This window comes from Nanorana parkeri, unplaced genomic scaffold, assembly GCF_000935625.1.
Source record: "Nanorana parkeri isolate BGI_ZX_2015 unplaced genomic scaffold, ASM93562v1 scaffold415, whole genome shotgun sequence".
Lineage (NCBI taxonomy): Eukaryota > Metazoa > Chordata > Amphibia > Anura > Dicroglossidae > Nanorana > Nanorana parkeri.
In genome coordinates, this window is record NW_017306683.1 from 1162018 (window position 1) to 1176311 (window position 14294).

At 40.1% G+C, this 14294-nt stretch overlaps 1 protein-coding gene across 1 annotated transcript in view; it reads right to left on the reverse strand.

Annotated features, from left to right (window-relative positions):
- Positions 1 to 14294, reverse strand: part of TRAF3IP3 (TRAF3 interacting protein 3) — a 31813-nt gene that overhangs the window by 609 nt on the left and 16910 nt on the right. Inside the window, exons 8-13 of the mRNA XM_018559754.1 lie at positions 11935 to 12075; positions 10616 to 10753; positions 8425 to 8569; positions 6256 to 6318; positions 2496 to 2641; positions 1570 to 1683 (exon numbers count right to left, since the gene is read on the reverse strand). Coding sequence (XP_018415256.1) covers positions 1570 to 1683; positions 2496 to 2641; positions 6256 to 6318; positions 8425 to 8569; positions 10616 to 10753; positions 11935 to 12075 — 747 coding nt within the window. The remainder of the gene's footprint in view (positions 1 to 1569; positions 1684 to 2495; positions 2642 to 6255; positions 6319 to 8424; positions 8570 to 10615; positions 10754 to 11934; positions 12076 to 14294) is intronic.

The following is a 14294-nucleotide window of genomic DNA, read 5'->3' on the forward strand; positions in this document are numbered from 1 at the left end:
AAAAATCTGAATTTAGACCTAAAATGTAGCCATGCCTTTGCTACAAGAGTGCAATTTGAGAAGAGCCCTAAAATGGCTTTCATAGGAATCATTTATACAGCAATACCTACTGCTAACACTTCCAATGTGGCTGCAGCATGGAGCAGAAGTGTGTGGCTCAATTATATATTAGGTCTATTGCTGGCCAAATACAAGGTCATTTTCAAAGGCAACCACTTTCAAGGTAACCTGCTACCAACATTTTGCTTCATGGTTCTAGATGGAACCTGTTGGTGGCAGGTTGCCTTCATCAATTCAACCATATTTGTTAGTAAACGTTGGCTGGTAGTGGTTGAAATTTCCATGTATATGGCTTCCTTAACACAAAGCTTGAGATGCATTGCTGAAAAACTACTGTGCTCTTCTTCACAATCCAACAGGGTTATTCACAAAAGGGTTAAACAGTTTTGACAAGGCAGGAGAATTGAACATTCTAGGCCAAAATAGATTGATCACTTCTGCCTTCTCCAAACTCTTCACCCTTTTGTGAATAACCCTGTAAGTACTCATAATTACATTCTTTCCTTACTGCTTGGGAAAGCCCCTGCTAAATTTCAGAAGATTGATTACCCACCAGCATCTAGGATATGGTTTACACGTGTAGCTACATTTTAACATATTAGTTCTCATATCTACATAACAATTCCAGGAGAAGTCAGACTCCACCTCAGCGTGGTATACAGATACAACCCCCTGCACTCCTTACAGCATCTAGGACCAATAACAATGGTGGTGCTTGTAGTGATAATCACGGCTGGCGCCGTGTGCATCAATCAGTAGGAAACGATGATCACCAGCACTCAGAAGAAGATGTTCAAAATTTGGCGATCATTTATTCAAACACATCGTCACATATATCACATAGCTAACATTTCAGGGCCGCACAGGGTCCCTTCATCAGGGCAACATAGTGACCGATGAAGAGACCCTGTGCGGCCCCAAAACGTTGGCTATGTAATATATGTAACGATGTGTTTGAATAAATGAACACCGAATTTTGAACGTCTTCTTCTGAGTGCTGGTGATCCTCGTTTCCTACAGACTCCATCTTAGGGCTGATTCAATTGGGGCAATCTTGCACTTGCATGCTGCTGGAGTCTCCAAAGTAGTGATTCAGCCCACTACTTACCTAAACAGAAATATCCATCTTGTCTGGACTGATCCACTGAAGAGGTATTTCATGCAAATTATCAAGTGGAGCTTGGTGGGAGGTGACAGCAGTGTGACTACATTTTTGGAAGCCAAATACATTAGTACATTCCAAGTACCTCTTGCATTCACTTCCATCTCACATCTGACACGGGCACTGGGCAATGACTTCCAGGAAGTAGCTCAGGGACATAAGAGAGGAGTTTAACCTTTTATATACCCTCAAATTACCTCTAATATATGTATTTTCAAATGGGTACCCATTAAATCAAAATAGGGAGAGTGTCATTTTTATTAAGACCTGTCTACTGTATTTAAAAACGGTGCTATAAACTCAGCACTGACAATTAAACACAGTGCTTTTATTTGGAAATAGAATACCTCAGGTTTCCTTCTGTGATTTCCCTTCAGTTCCTCCCGGCACTGTTGGAGTTTTCGTTGACATGACTTGTATTCTTCAGTAATTAACTCTACTTCTGCTTTTAAACCTGCACACTGACATACACACAAAAGACGTATCATAAAAGTGAATCTCTACACAAACATTAAATTAAAGCTATATTAACTGTCTTGCCTGAAAGGATATAAATATAGAGTAACAGGCTAAAAATACTGACTTGCCTTTCCTGAAGAAAATTTTTGCTCAAAGGCTCCCTTCTATGGGGGTCATACGACCAAAAGCCTAGGCTTTTGGTCATGTGATCCCTGAAGGGAAGGGAAGGGTCATAATTGAGAGTGGCTGGTCTTCCCCTTCAGGATAGAGAAGAGGGTGGAAATTAATTATAGTGGTGGTGTGAAATTAGCCGGGTCACACTTCACAATAATATAGATACTAGGATGTCAAGAACAGGCAGCCAGCTCTCTTCCCATTACTCTTGGTGTCATTAAAAGGAAAAACGCTAATCAATATTTTCAATTATTCTTGTTTGAGAGAACCTTGGTTTGATACATGCTAGTGTATTATAGTCACAATTACAATTTTATAATCAATTACAATTTATATTTGGCTAGAGCATAGTCTACTTCACTAGCTCAGCGTGCCTACACACTTGCCTGGCTGTTTTTTGAAACAAATGATAGTTAATTACAAATGTAAAAACAATAAGATCACATATTGTATACTTTTCTTTACTCCTAATCGCTAATCACTGCATAGCAATTATACAGTTCATATGATTGCATGGACAAGGGGCTGTGTTTGTAGAGAATAATATATTCATTGATTTGGCAACTAATATTTATAAAAGATCTAAGCTCTGGGAAAGCAAGCAGAAGAAAAGAAATCATAGACCAAGAAAAGTATTTACTTCTTCCTCTGTTGATGTTAGCTTCTCCGTAATAAAATGAAGGCGGTCATTCTGCAATCCTACATCAGGTGTGTCGGGTAAATCCAATATTCCTGTGTTGGAAGTAATGCTTGAACTGCTTTTCTGCTCCAGTGCTGCAAGCCCCTCTGTGGAAAGAAGAAACACATTTTTCCCTTTAGACTAAAATGTCTCCATATCTCATTATAAACCATAAATAGGAAAATTACTGTTAGCAAAATGAACATAGTTGCTTCTCATGCTATGATTTGGCAATTTAGAATCACCCACACAACATGCTAAAATCACCAGTCATCATCCCCAACCATAACTAAAGCTGATCATACACTGCTTAAATTTCACCTAAAATTCAAGCTGTGGCTGGCCGTCAACATCACTCCATTTAACAAAATAAATCATTTGTAGAGACAAAGCGATAATTTCGCCACTTTATAGATCACTGGTTCGACCTCATCTGGATTATGCAGTCCAGTTTTGGTCACCAATCCATAGAAAGGATGTCCTTGTGCTGGAAAGAGTCCAGAGAAAGGCAACCAAAATAAGGGGCTGGAGGACCAAAGCTATGAGACAAGGTTACAAAATTTAAACGGGGGGGGAGGATATGATTTTCATGTACAAGATGTTTAATAGCAACATCATCCATAAACTTTTTACGGTAAGCTCCATAACAATTTTAGGCCACCACCTAAAATTGGTGGAGGAGGGATTTCAGCACAAGGGGCGTAGTTGGTTCTTCTCAGTTAGAGCGGCTAGGGTCTGGAACTTGCTGCCCCAAGCAGTGATTTCAGCTGCGAGTGTTGAATCATTCAAAAAACATTTGGACGATTTCCTCAGAGAGCATAACATACAGGGCTACAGGTACTCTTAAGAACAAGATCACACAGGGACTCATATACACGCATACACATTCAGAATCACATGCATATACATAATGGGTTGAACTTGATGGACCCATGTCTTTATTCAACCTTGAATACTATGCAACATTAGATTGCACCATCTACGCTAAACAGCCTGGATAGAGGAATACCCACTGCCATCTATTGTATTCCATAGCTGCTACTGCTGTGGCTGCTGAATACCCAAACAGTACCTGCATCTGATTAGACGCAGGCACAGTTCCCCTGATAAGTTTCTAACCGACTCCGACAAAAAAGTCAAATATATTAAATTTGTATCCAATAAAGCAGGTTCTTGCACTTCGTGATGGTAGATATAAATTGTACAAATTGCAACATGTGTTGTTAATAGGGCCGAGTTCAGGTAAGGACCAGGTTTGATCCAAACCTAAGTTCCTCAAAACCCAAAAGGAAGCTCAGTTGGGAGAATTCAAGGGAAATATCCCATCCACAGTTGCACTTAAGCAAAGGTTCAAGATTCGGTGACATCACTGACCTTGTATGGCCACATGGCTATATTTGATCAATGATGTCAGCACATGCATCCTGTCCCTTCGTTTATGTGCAACTGCAGGGCAGGAATGCCCCAACCCACAGCTGGAACCTGGAATTCTCTTTTCTGCAAGTTTTGCTTTTTGACCTTTTATACTCAGTCAGCTTTAAAATATTGTAAATTTAATACTCTATACAAAATATGGTCTCCTTGGATCAGCCAGTAACCAACACACTCCATAAAGTCAAGAAATATGAATGGACAGTGGGGTAACAATCGCCATAGTGACCCAGGCGGCCGCTATTGGGCTAGGGGCACAGGGGGGCCCGGCCAGGACATCCCCCAGATGACGCGCGGGCGGCTATGGCATCTCAGGCTGTTGGCTGTCGCTGGCGGGTGTGAGGAGGAACATGTCGCTGTTAGATCACCGACAACCTGTCAGTGATCTGTGCAGCGGCGCGTTCCTCCTCACAGCCACTGCTGTGTCACTGACAGCCAGCAGTTGTGGAGGAGAAAGGCTGGGCCCGGCGTCAGAAACGGAGGAGGAGGCAGGCACGACGATGGAAGAGGAGGCGGGGCCTGTCAGCAACCATGGAGGCGGACAGCAGATCGGGGCCGACAGGTAAGAAGTGTGCAGCCCACCTGAGACCCTGCAGAGCCCACTATAGAGAGTCTATGGCGGGCTCTGCAGGGTCACTCTCAGGTGGGCTGTTTGGGATATCAGGTAGGCTCTGCAAGGGACGTAACTAGAAATCACAAGACCCCATACTAAAATTTTGCTATGGGGCCCTGTGATTTCTAGTTACGCTCCTGTTAATGGAAATAGAAGAAAAAAAGAAAAGAAAAGGAACACAAAAGTCAAGCTATGTGCTCACTTCTCTTCTGTGTGTGCCCCTAAGCTCTTAATAATACATAAGGAGATGCCCGCACCATTAAATAATTATATTGTAAGTGTTTTAGTTAAATACAGTGTTGCTCAGGATTAAAATATATACAAAAACTGCTAGCAAGCTTCAAGGGAATCTGTCATGTGAGAAGTATGGCTACTGCCATTAGTGGTCTTTTGCTGAAAATGCTAATGCATTCCTATCATGCATACACATTGGGATTGATTTACTATAGCCAAATAGGCTGTTCACTTTGCAAGGACATTTTTCCTTGCATGTGAATATGTATTCTTTGTAAGTCAAGAGAAAATTCCCTTTGCAAAGTGAACAGTCTATTGGCCTTTAGTAAATCAATTCAACTGACTTTAGTGCTTTTTGGATGACTGACCTAAAGCAAGTGTGGCGATATAGAATTCTCGCACTTCCCTGACACTCATGCAAGTGCAGGGTCAGTTGGCAAATACTGAAGCCAGACACATCCAGTAAACTAGCTTTATTAAAGGGCCAGCAATGGTAGCACCCATACTGTTCTTATGACAAGATCCCTTAAACAGCTTATTAAAGCCTGCTAGTAGGTTGTTTAAAGTGACTTCTGTGTTTAACCGTTCCAAACTTTAAAGTTTATAAAGCTTGCTGAAAACTTTGCAATTTTTTTTATTTAAAAAGTTTGCTCTTATACAAAATGAAGCCTTTCATAATCATGCACAGATCCATCAATAGCCTCATAATCAGTATTCAACAAGAGAAAGTTTAATTCTAGTAATAAACAGTCCTTTGAATTCACAATACATATGTCTGCACAAAAAAAACAGAAACATATCTGCAATGCAAAGTTTAACCATGTTTTGCTCTACCCTGCTGGACTAGAGAATGCCCCCTCTCTCATCTCCATAACACAAGAGGGGTGTTCTGTATTCCAGCAGAGGAAGAACTCAGGCAGGTCTGTCAACACTGCTTGGGATTTCAGTGCGTGCAGCAGAGGCAACGTTGTCAAGTCACTACAGGAATCTAGGAGCTTATTAGATTTCAGACAGAATCAACAGGCACTTTTCTGCACTTGCAGTGTATGTGTGTGTGTGTATATACATATACACACAATATATATATATATATATATATACACACACACACACATATAAATACACACACACAGTATATGCGTGTGTTATATTACTATGCCCAGACGTACACCTTAAAGTGCTCATAAAAAGGAGCTGTTATCTGCTAGGAATGGTCACTATAGGTCTTCTTTATTGAACACAAGCTTGGGGAGGGTGCATCTTAATGTCTAAGATGACAAAGACAGTGTCTTATGCTGAATCATTTAGATGGCAAATCTGCAGCATTTCAACTGAGAATTATAAAATATCAGACAACTAGATCTACTTAAGGTCAGTTTCTGAACATAACATATCAGCAGAGTATAATAACTTATAAATGAGTACACATTACTGAGAACTTACTTTGTAAACTATTAATCTGTATCTGCATCTGTAGTTTCTGCTGTTCTGCATTCTGTAATCTAGCTAAATAGAGGAAACACAATGAGTATCAGTGTGTAAATCTTTTTTTTATAATAAACTCATTCCCATGTCTTCTGGATGGAAACAAAGTGCACAGATCTTAAGCTGCCCATATCATTATTAGAATTTCATTCCAACATTCATTCTAAATCATTCATCAGAGCAATTGGTGATGCCATTGTTGAGTTAACTAATTTAGTTCAAAAGCCCTTAAAATTTCATCCATATCTACTACTTGAATGGAATCACAGACATATTAAATAGGTTTCTTTGTGCTCAGCACACGCCTATGGCAATACGTATGATTTTTTTTTTTCCTGAACAAAAATCATATTCATAGTTAGAATATCGTTGATTCAAATAAGAAACAACTTTTTTTTAATCCTGCTTTTTCAAAAGCAATCATCGATAAGATCTCACTCACCATCAGAAAATTGAACCTCTGAAAAAAAATTCCAACTAAATTCTACTTGTGTATGGCCAGCTTTAACTTGGAAAATGAAGCGGAGAGACATTCCTGGCGTGAGATGGTGTAAAGATCTATCCTCAAAGGCAAGCATGCATATTTATACACTAAAAACAGTCCCCACTTTTTCGGGCCTTACATTAAAGCTACAGTAAAAAAAATAATAGCGACAATATAAGAAAAAGCCAATTTAGACAACTGATTTTTAAGAGATAGGTCAGCATAAATCACCATGTAAGCCCTGTTCACATGTTTTGCCACATATAAAGAGAAATATGGAGGCTGTCACTGTTGACCTCCTACAGATAAATGTTAGTTGTCTGGCTGTCTTCAGCTTCAATACTTAGAGATATGGACCTGGAGGAAGCATGCAGGTTAGGGAAGTCAAAGTAAAGTCAAGATTTCCTAATCCACATATTTGTTCTGGGTCAGTGACCTAACTACTGAAGCCATTTGAACAGCATGACATACAGGGAACTCTTACTTTAAAACAAGATTTTCAGATAATCTTTTAAAATGAACCCTTGCAGTGGGGCTACCCCCGCACTGCAAGGGTTAACTGCTTGTTTTGGTCTAGGGAGGAAAGCAAAGTTATACTCACCTGCTCATCTGAGCCAGCTTGCTCTTAGGCCAGTCCCCCCGGAGCATCTCTCCCCCTCCACTGCAGTGGTGTAAGGTCCCCGGTGTCATCATCTTCTATACACAGCGTATAGGACGTGAGGACGTCAAGGGAAATTCCATTGCTGCAACAGAGGAGACAGACTGCAGGGACCGCTGTCACAGCTGGCCAGCTCAGAGGATCAGATGAGAATAACCGTTATTTTCAGCCCTAGACCAAAACATGGTTAACCCTTGTGCAAGGGTAGCCCCACTGCAAGGATTAATTAAAAAAATACCTCCTTGAAGAAGGAGACGTCAGCATTTGCAGCGTCCATGCTTCTTCTCTACAGTTTAAAAAAAAGAAAACTGTAAACGTCATGAGGAGATCTCTGCCATAATATTCATACAGGCAGCACTGAAGTGCAGTGAGATGAATAGGTCCGATTGGTTTGTATGACATATCCACAGCGCTGTTTAGTGCGCTAGTTGACTGTATAATGGTGCTAAGACCTGCCTAGATGTGAAGGCAGCCTAACTGTTTATTGTATGCGGTGGATTTGGTATATACATTGCGTCACTATATAAATGGAATGGCAACACGCAAACACAATATGGTGCAGTGTGTTACTGAATAACTGAATGAATGTATGTAGTGTACTCGGTGTAAACAGACCTTTTATTTTAAGGAGAGTCAAAACTTTTTTTTTGTTTTAGAGCGGGGGAGGCTTACAATCCCTGTGTAAGTAAGTAAAGGGATAGATCTCTAACGCAGCCCTGGATAACATTAAAAACCCGTTAACACATTAAAAAACTTTTAAGACTTAAGCATTTTTGTCTTTACCAATGGAAAACTAGTTACTAGAAGGTGCGAAAAAAAGCTCATGTACTTTTTAGCACTACAAGAAACCAGCCACACAACGCTCAGGTAAATGTTAAACGTTTTTGCACTTTGGGAAACAAAAAAAACACTCAAGAGTGAATGGGAAGTGGAGATTTTGTAACAAATAGACTATTAAAAGTGACTTTTTCAAGACTACAATAACCTTGTAAAGAACGGAGTTGCTCCTTCTGGATCTCGTAGTCCTCCTGCAACTGCTCATTACAAACGTAAAGGTCATTTCTCTCTTGCTGCAAGGTTAGTAGGTGATTTTGAAGCTGCTGAAGATGTACGTCTTGATTTGTAACCCACTGAAATGACACACCACAACATAAGAAATATTACTGTATTATCTAGCAAAGCAGATGTGTGCATACGTTTGAGCACCCTAAATCAGATTAAATTACTGTTAAATTTCACAGGTAAAAGGATGCTGTACTTATAGAGAACAGTTATCCTTTTTGCCTACCCCTTAGACCTAAAGCAATCCCCTTTGGGTGAACTCTTCCTTTTGCCGTCTGCACCTGCTAAATTAATCCCTATACATTTCTAGAAGGACATCTTTCAAGTGTCCCCTGTGCTGGGAGACAGCCCCAAGTCTATGTGGTTTGACTGGATGGATAGTCAATACATTTTTCCCAATATGTAAATCTGGTATCAAGAACATAAGTTTGCATAAAAATTAAAGACTTAAATAAAAGGTAAAATGGAAGTTCTGTATTTGCGTTATTACAATATTTCAAAATACTATTCTATCTGAACAAAGTAATTACCATTTTGAGACTACACACCAAATGTTGTCCTTAAAATATTTAACTATTAAAATCAAAATGTGCTGTATCTGTAATCACTGTATCTGTGATTGTTTTGAATATAGTAAGGCTTTGTTATACCATGAGGGAGTGTGTGGTGGCTAAGAATTAAGAGCATTTGGAGATCACTCCAATTCAATTCCTCTCATGAAAAATATAGAAATTTTATTTTATCCGCCGAGAGAGCAAGTGCACATAGCACTTGGTCCTGTTTGGATTATTTTTTTTAGTTTGTAGAAGTGATAAGGTGGCTTTTTGAATGCCTAAAATCACTCCTATAGTCCACAGAGAGGTCACGGCTCAAAGCTAGCTCATGGCTGCTACTGCATAGGTCACTGGCTAGTTAGAAGAAAGTTAAAGATTATTTCCAATTTATACCATATTATTTTCATGCACTACGCAAATGCTCGATATACCGCATTGTAATATTAGTTGAGGGAACATTTTATATAGTTATTAGAGGCTACATTTTCTATTATTATTTAGATCTGCTCCATGTAACCTCCTCCATACAGCAGCAGATGTTCTAAAGCTATAAAAGCACCTCTCTAGTCTGGATTGGTAGTCATGATCGGTGGTGTCCAGGTTCTGAAGAAACGGACATCTTTATCTTTTTACTTTCAGGAAGTTAAAGTGGTACTAGATAGATATATAGGTAATGTAAAATAAAAACAAGAAACTGAGAAGCGCAACTACCAGGTTTGTAAACTAAATCTGGCAGTGAATAAACAACAAATGTATAAGTGCACCTCTGTTGTGAGGTCACACTGCTGGGAAATGTCAGTAGGAATTAGAGGAAGGAATGGGGATGCAAGCGGTTAATGTTCATTAGGTAGAAAAAATGTGGATTAAAATAATCGGTGTGCAGGGAAAGGAGCCCTGTGGATCAATGTGGTGCCAAGAGATTATCAGGAGTGCTATTACCCTTGAAGTGCTGATGACTATAGCAATGTTACAACACAACAGACTCACAGTTAGGAGTTCCCCTGGTTTCTGTGCGACAGGTCCCTAGAATAGATCCTGGCTCGACGGGTTGTCTCCAGTGGTGCAAGTGGCGGGTCCGGACAGAGTGTGGGACCGTATGGCCGCCCACGTACTCGACTGGCCGCCCACGTACTCGACTGGCCGGGCCGAGGAAGGAGCCACGGAAGGCTGTGAGATGCCGGGCGCCGTGTGACCTCACAACAGGGGTGCACTTATACATTTGTTGTTTATGCACTGCCAGATTTAGTTTACAAACACACTTCCTGGTAGTTGCGCTTCTCAGTTTCTTGTTTTTATTTTTGGTTTTATTACACAGGGTCCTCTCCCTGTAGCGAGGAGCATTGCACACCATCCCATAGCAGCCATCATTTTGAAGGGTGTCCTTCCCACAGGAGTGCGCTTTATCTATTGTGTTTTCTATAGGTAATGTAGTAAACCATGTTCTGCATATACAGTATATATAAATACGCACGTTGTGAAATATTAATTTATAAGAGCAGAATGTGCCTCCATGTTCTTCTCTAATAACCAAAACTGTTATTAGTAGCACATAAGATATACCTTAAGCTTACTCTGCAAAATATTCATGTCATTCTTTAGTTCACAGTGCTTGCTGCTTAGTTCAATCCAGTCTGCCTTCAATTTTTCATATTCTTCTTTCCACAATTCACACTCGTCTGCTGATACCACTAAGGACATCTGAGATAAGAATATGAGATAAGAATATCCATTGAGTCAATAACAATAATAAATACAGTAACCATGCCTATATTCATTTAGTCACTGCAGTCAGTTATTACATGTTGTAGCCTGGAATCTGATGTTTACAATGTAAAAATAAACTTGAACAACATTTAAGAGGGTAACAATATTAAGTTACGTGTTATTGGAGTTTTTCATTTTAAAGAAAACAGAATTTTGTTATATTACCCATATTAAATGACTCAGAAAGCTCTCCATTTTAGCAATGTCTTGGTTCACCCATCTAAATCCTTTGTTATTTTGATGAAATACATGAAACCTTTATAACTGGGCTGTGATGACCTTCCCCAATCCCCACCAGGTCTTACTACTCAGGCTCGTCCTGCACATGTGCACCGCAATCTCCATCAATCCATTGGAAAATTCTTATTTAGCCAGTCCCACATACAAAAACTCTCTGTAGACTTTAATGGAGATGGAGATGGAGTAGCTTTACCCGATACTGAAAAATATGAAGAAAAGCTGTGCAGTGCCGAGCAGTAAAGATCTCAGTGGAGGGGGTAACAGTAAGTATAAAGCTTAGCCCATTAGCTAAAAGAGCAGTTGCGCTTTAAAGATTTCAGTCCTCCTGGGTAATGTATCGACATGACTTCAAAAACATTCGTTGTGTGTATGACGATTGTTCCTTTTTATCTAGTGACAAGAAAGGATTTGTAATATTTATATATTGCACTATCTGACTACATGACCAAATACAAAAGAAATCTAAAGTGTTTCATGAGTTTTAAATTAAAGCAACACTAAACTCAGGAGTTAAACCTTCAAATTGCATTCAAAAATGTATCTTATTTGTGTATCACTCGACTGTAGATCCTCAATTAATCTCATGCATTCATGCCGACACTGTCCTTCCTTCTAGAGGGTGGCTACTTTTGTTCCCCATGGTCCTCGTGTGTGTTGTACAATCTCACGTTTAGTTTACTAATTTGTATTGATATTGTAATCCATCATGGGAATGACCTTGAAGCGGGGTCTACTTTACAACACACACAGCTTCCATCCTTCTATAAGATTTACAGATTTCTCAAAATGCTTTTCAGACATTTTTTTGTGCCTATTCAATCATTGTATAAAAATATTTTAGGTAAATATTTCAAGCCATTATGCATGTTACAAACCTGAGTGTTTTGAATACGACTTCCCATGGCTATTTTGTCATCTGTTAATTTCTGAAGGGATTCTTTAGCCTTCTCTTCATACTTCTGTTTGTTTTTTTCCATGTCTATCAGAATTTTTTTTAGCCCGGTCTTTGAAAAGTTCTGTGAAGGTAAAATAAAATGGTACATTATGTAAAATGTAGCTCGTCTTGGTAAAAAAACAAAATTATTTTCATCAAATATTAGGGGACCTGTATTAAATTAAATTGGTTGCTTTTCAAAAAAACTCCAAAGACTCCAGAGACACCTTTAGTGGTGTCTGAGAGTGGTTTCTTCAGCAGCACAGGAGTATGCACAGTAAACAGAATACCGTACTAGAGACAGTGGGATGTAGTGGTGGCAGTATTCAGATTTCCTCAAGATATATTATACCATTTTTTACATGTATTTCTGTGCAGCCTTCAGGAACAATGACAACTATCAAGCATCTGCACTAAAATTACAGTTATTTAAACACTAGCTACACCCTAGCCACACCTGAAGCTGGTCAAGCATCCAGATTTTTAGGTGTATAGGAACATAAATCTAAAGGAAAACATCTCAAATATAATGCAGACTATAGTGAAAATGGAAAATGTTTTAACAAAATGATTAAACAATTGAGAAAGCTGGTTGGATGACCAGTGGAACGTCTTCAAGAAAAATACAGCAAGTCCAGTTGCCTCTACTTAAGTTTTACAAATATAACATAACCTGGATGAATGAGAACCTTCATAGACAGTTTAAACAATAGGTGTGGGCAGTTCTCTGCTCCACCTTATTGGGTGCTAGCAGGGTGGTAGTGGAAGGTAGTTGTTGACTACTGTATGTATTGCACAGGTGGGAATGACGGGATTGAAAAAAACACCAATTCTTTTATATAACATGCTTGGGAAATGTTTTATAGCTGCACATGAAGTTACAGAACAATACAAGCTAACTCCGCTGCAAAGGGAGAGATCCCAAGCAAGCTTTTGTAAAGATGGCCATATTTATATTTTTTTGTTCAACCTGCAGGCTGAACGGAAAAAAAATAGAACAGATTCCTCCACCAATACTACACAGCATGGATGGACGAATCTCCTTATGTGTACTTTGTATTCTGACAGCAGAGGGTGTGCCATCACTGTTCACCCTTGATTTTCTGATCAAAGGATGCTGGACGGAAGAGGGCCAACAGGGCCACCCACTGAACGAATTCGTACAGTGTTTGGCCAGCTTCAGGAAAAGAGCAATCCCAGATGGTTTGTTTACTTACAACAGCCATCCGAGCATGTTTCTCTTGGCCCTAACAAAAGAAGATTTCCCACTTCTTGGTAAAATATTCCCCTCACTTCCTCTCAATGCATCAGGACTACAAGTGAGAGGGAAATCTCCTCGATAGGGATAGAGACCATAATAAAATCCCTATAGAAGTTATAACCCTTCCTCACTTTATCCAAAAAAAAAAAAAGTTTAAGCTGGAGCTCCACTTTAAAGTAAACCTGTCAAAAGAAAAATATGAGAACTGCCATTACCGAGCTCCATCTGAAAATTCTAGTTGGTTGCCTTGTTTTCGACCCAAACAAGTATACAGATGAAATAAAAGCCAAGTCTTTGTTTGCATACCTGTTCCAGGTCAGTCACCCGTAGTCAACATGACAGCTAGGCTCAGTGGCGGATCCAGGGAGGGGGCAACGGGGCAACCCCCCCCCCGATAGAGCCGTTCCCACCTGCGGTACTGTACCAGTGACAGGAGTACACTACACGGCCGGGACATACAGCTGTCAAGCTGTCACAGAGTTAACTGCGGTTCAGTGTAAAAAACCGGCACAGTACAAGTAATATGCCGTTTTTTTACACTGAACCGCAGTTAACTCTGTGACAGCTTGACAGCTGTATGTCCTGGCCGTGTGCAAGGATCATATGCAGGGCTTGAAAAATTCAGTCATCCGCTTGTCTGTGACGAGAGGACGGTGGAGCCCGACGAGCAGCTTCCCGGCCAGCCGCTGTAATTAAACGGCCCGCCGGGAGCTTACATTCAAGCAATCTCTAGAGACGCCCGATGCTTGTATTAGCAGCTGTCACTGCCATTGCCAGCGTGGCTCTGTGACAGGAGATCAAAGAGAGTTCAGTATACGAACTCCCTTTGATCTCCTCTCAGTCCCTGAATGCAGGAAGTGATGTAGAATACATCACCTCCTGCATTCAGTGTCACTCTCCAGCTACAGAAGCTGATGAAGCAGATTTCTGCTTCATCAGCTTCTCTGGGGGTCCCTAGGTGACATTAGGGGTCTTGGAGACCACTGATGTCTCCATAAAGAGGACCTGTCATGTAAATTGGCTATTACATAGGGGGCTTC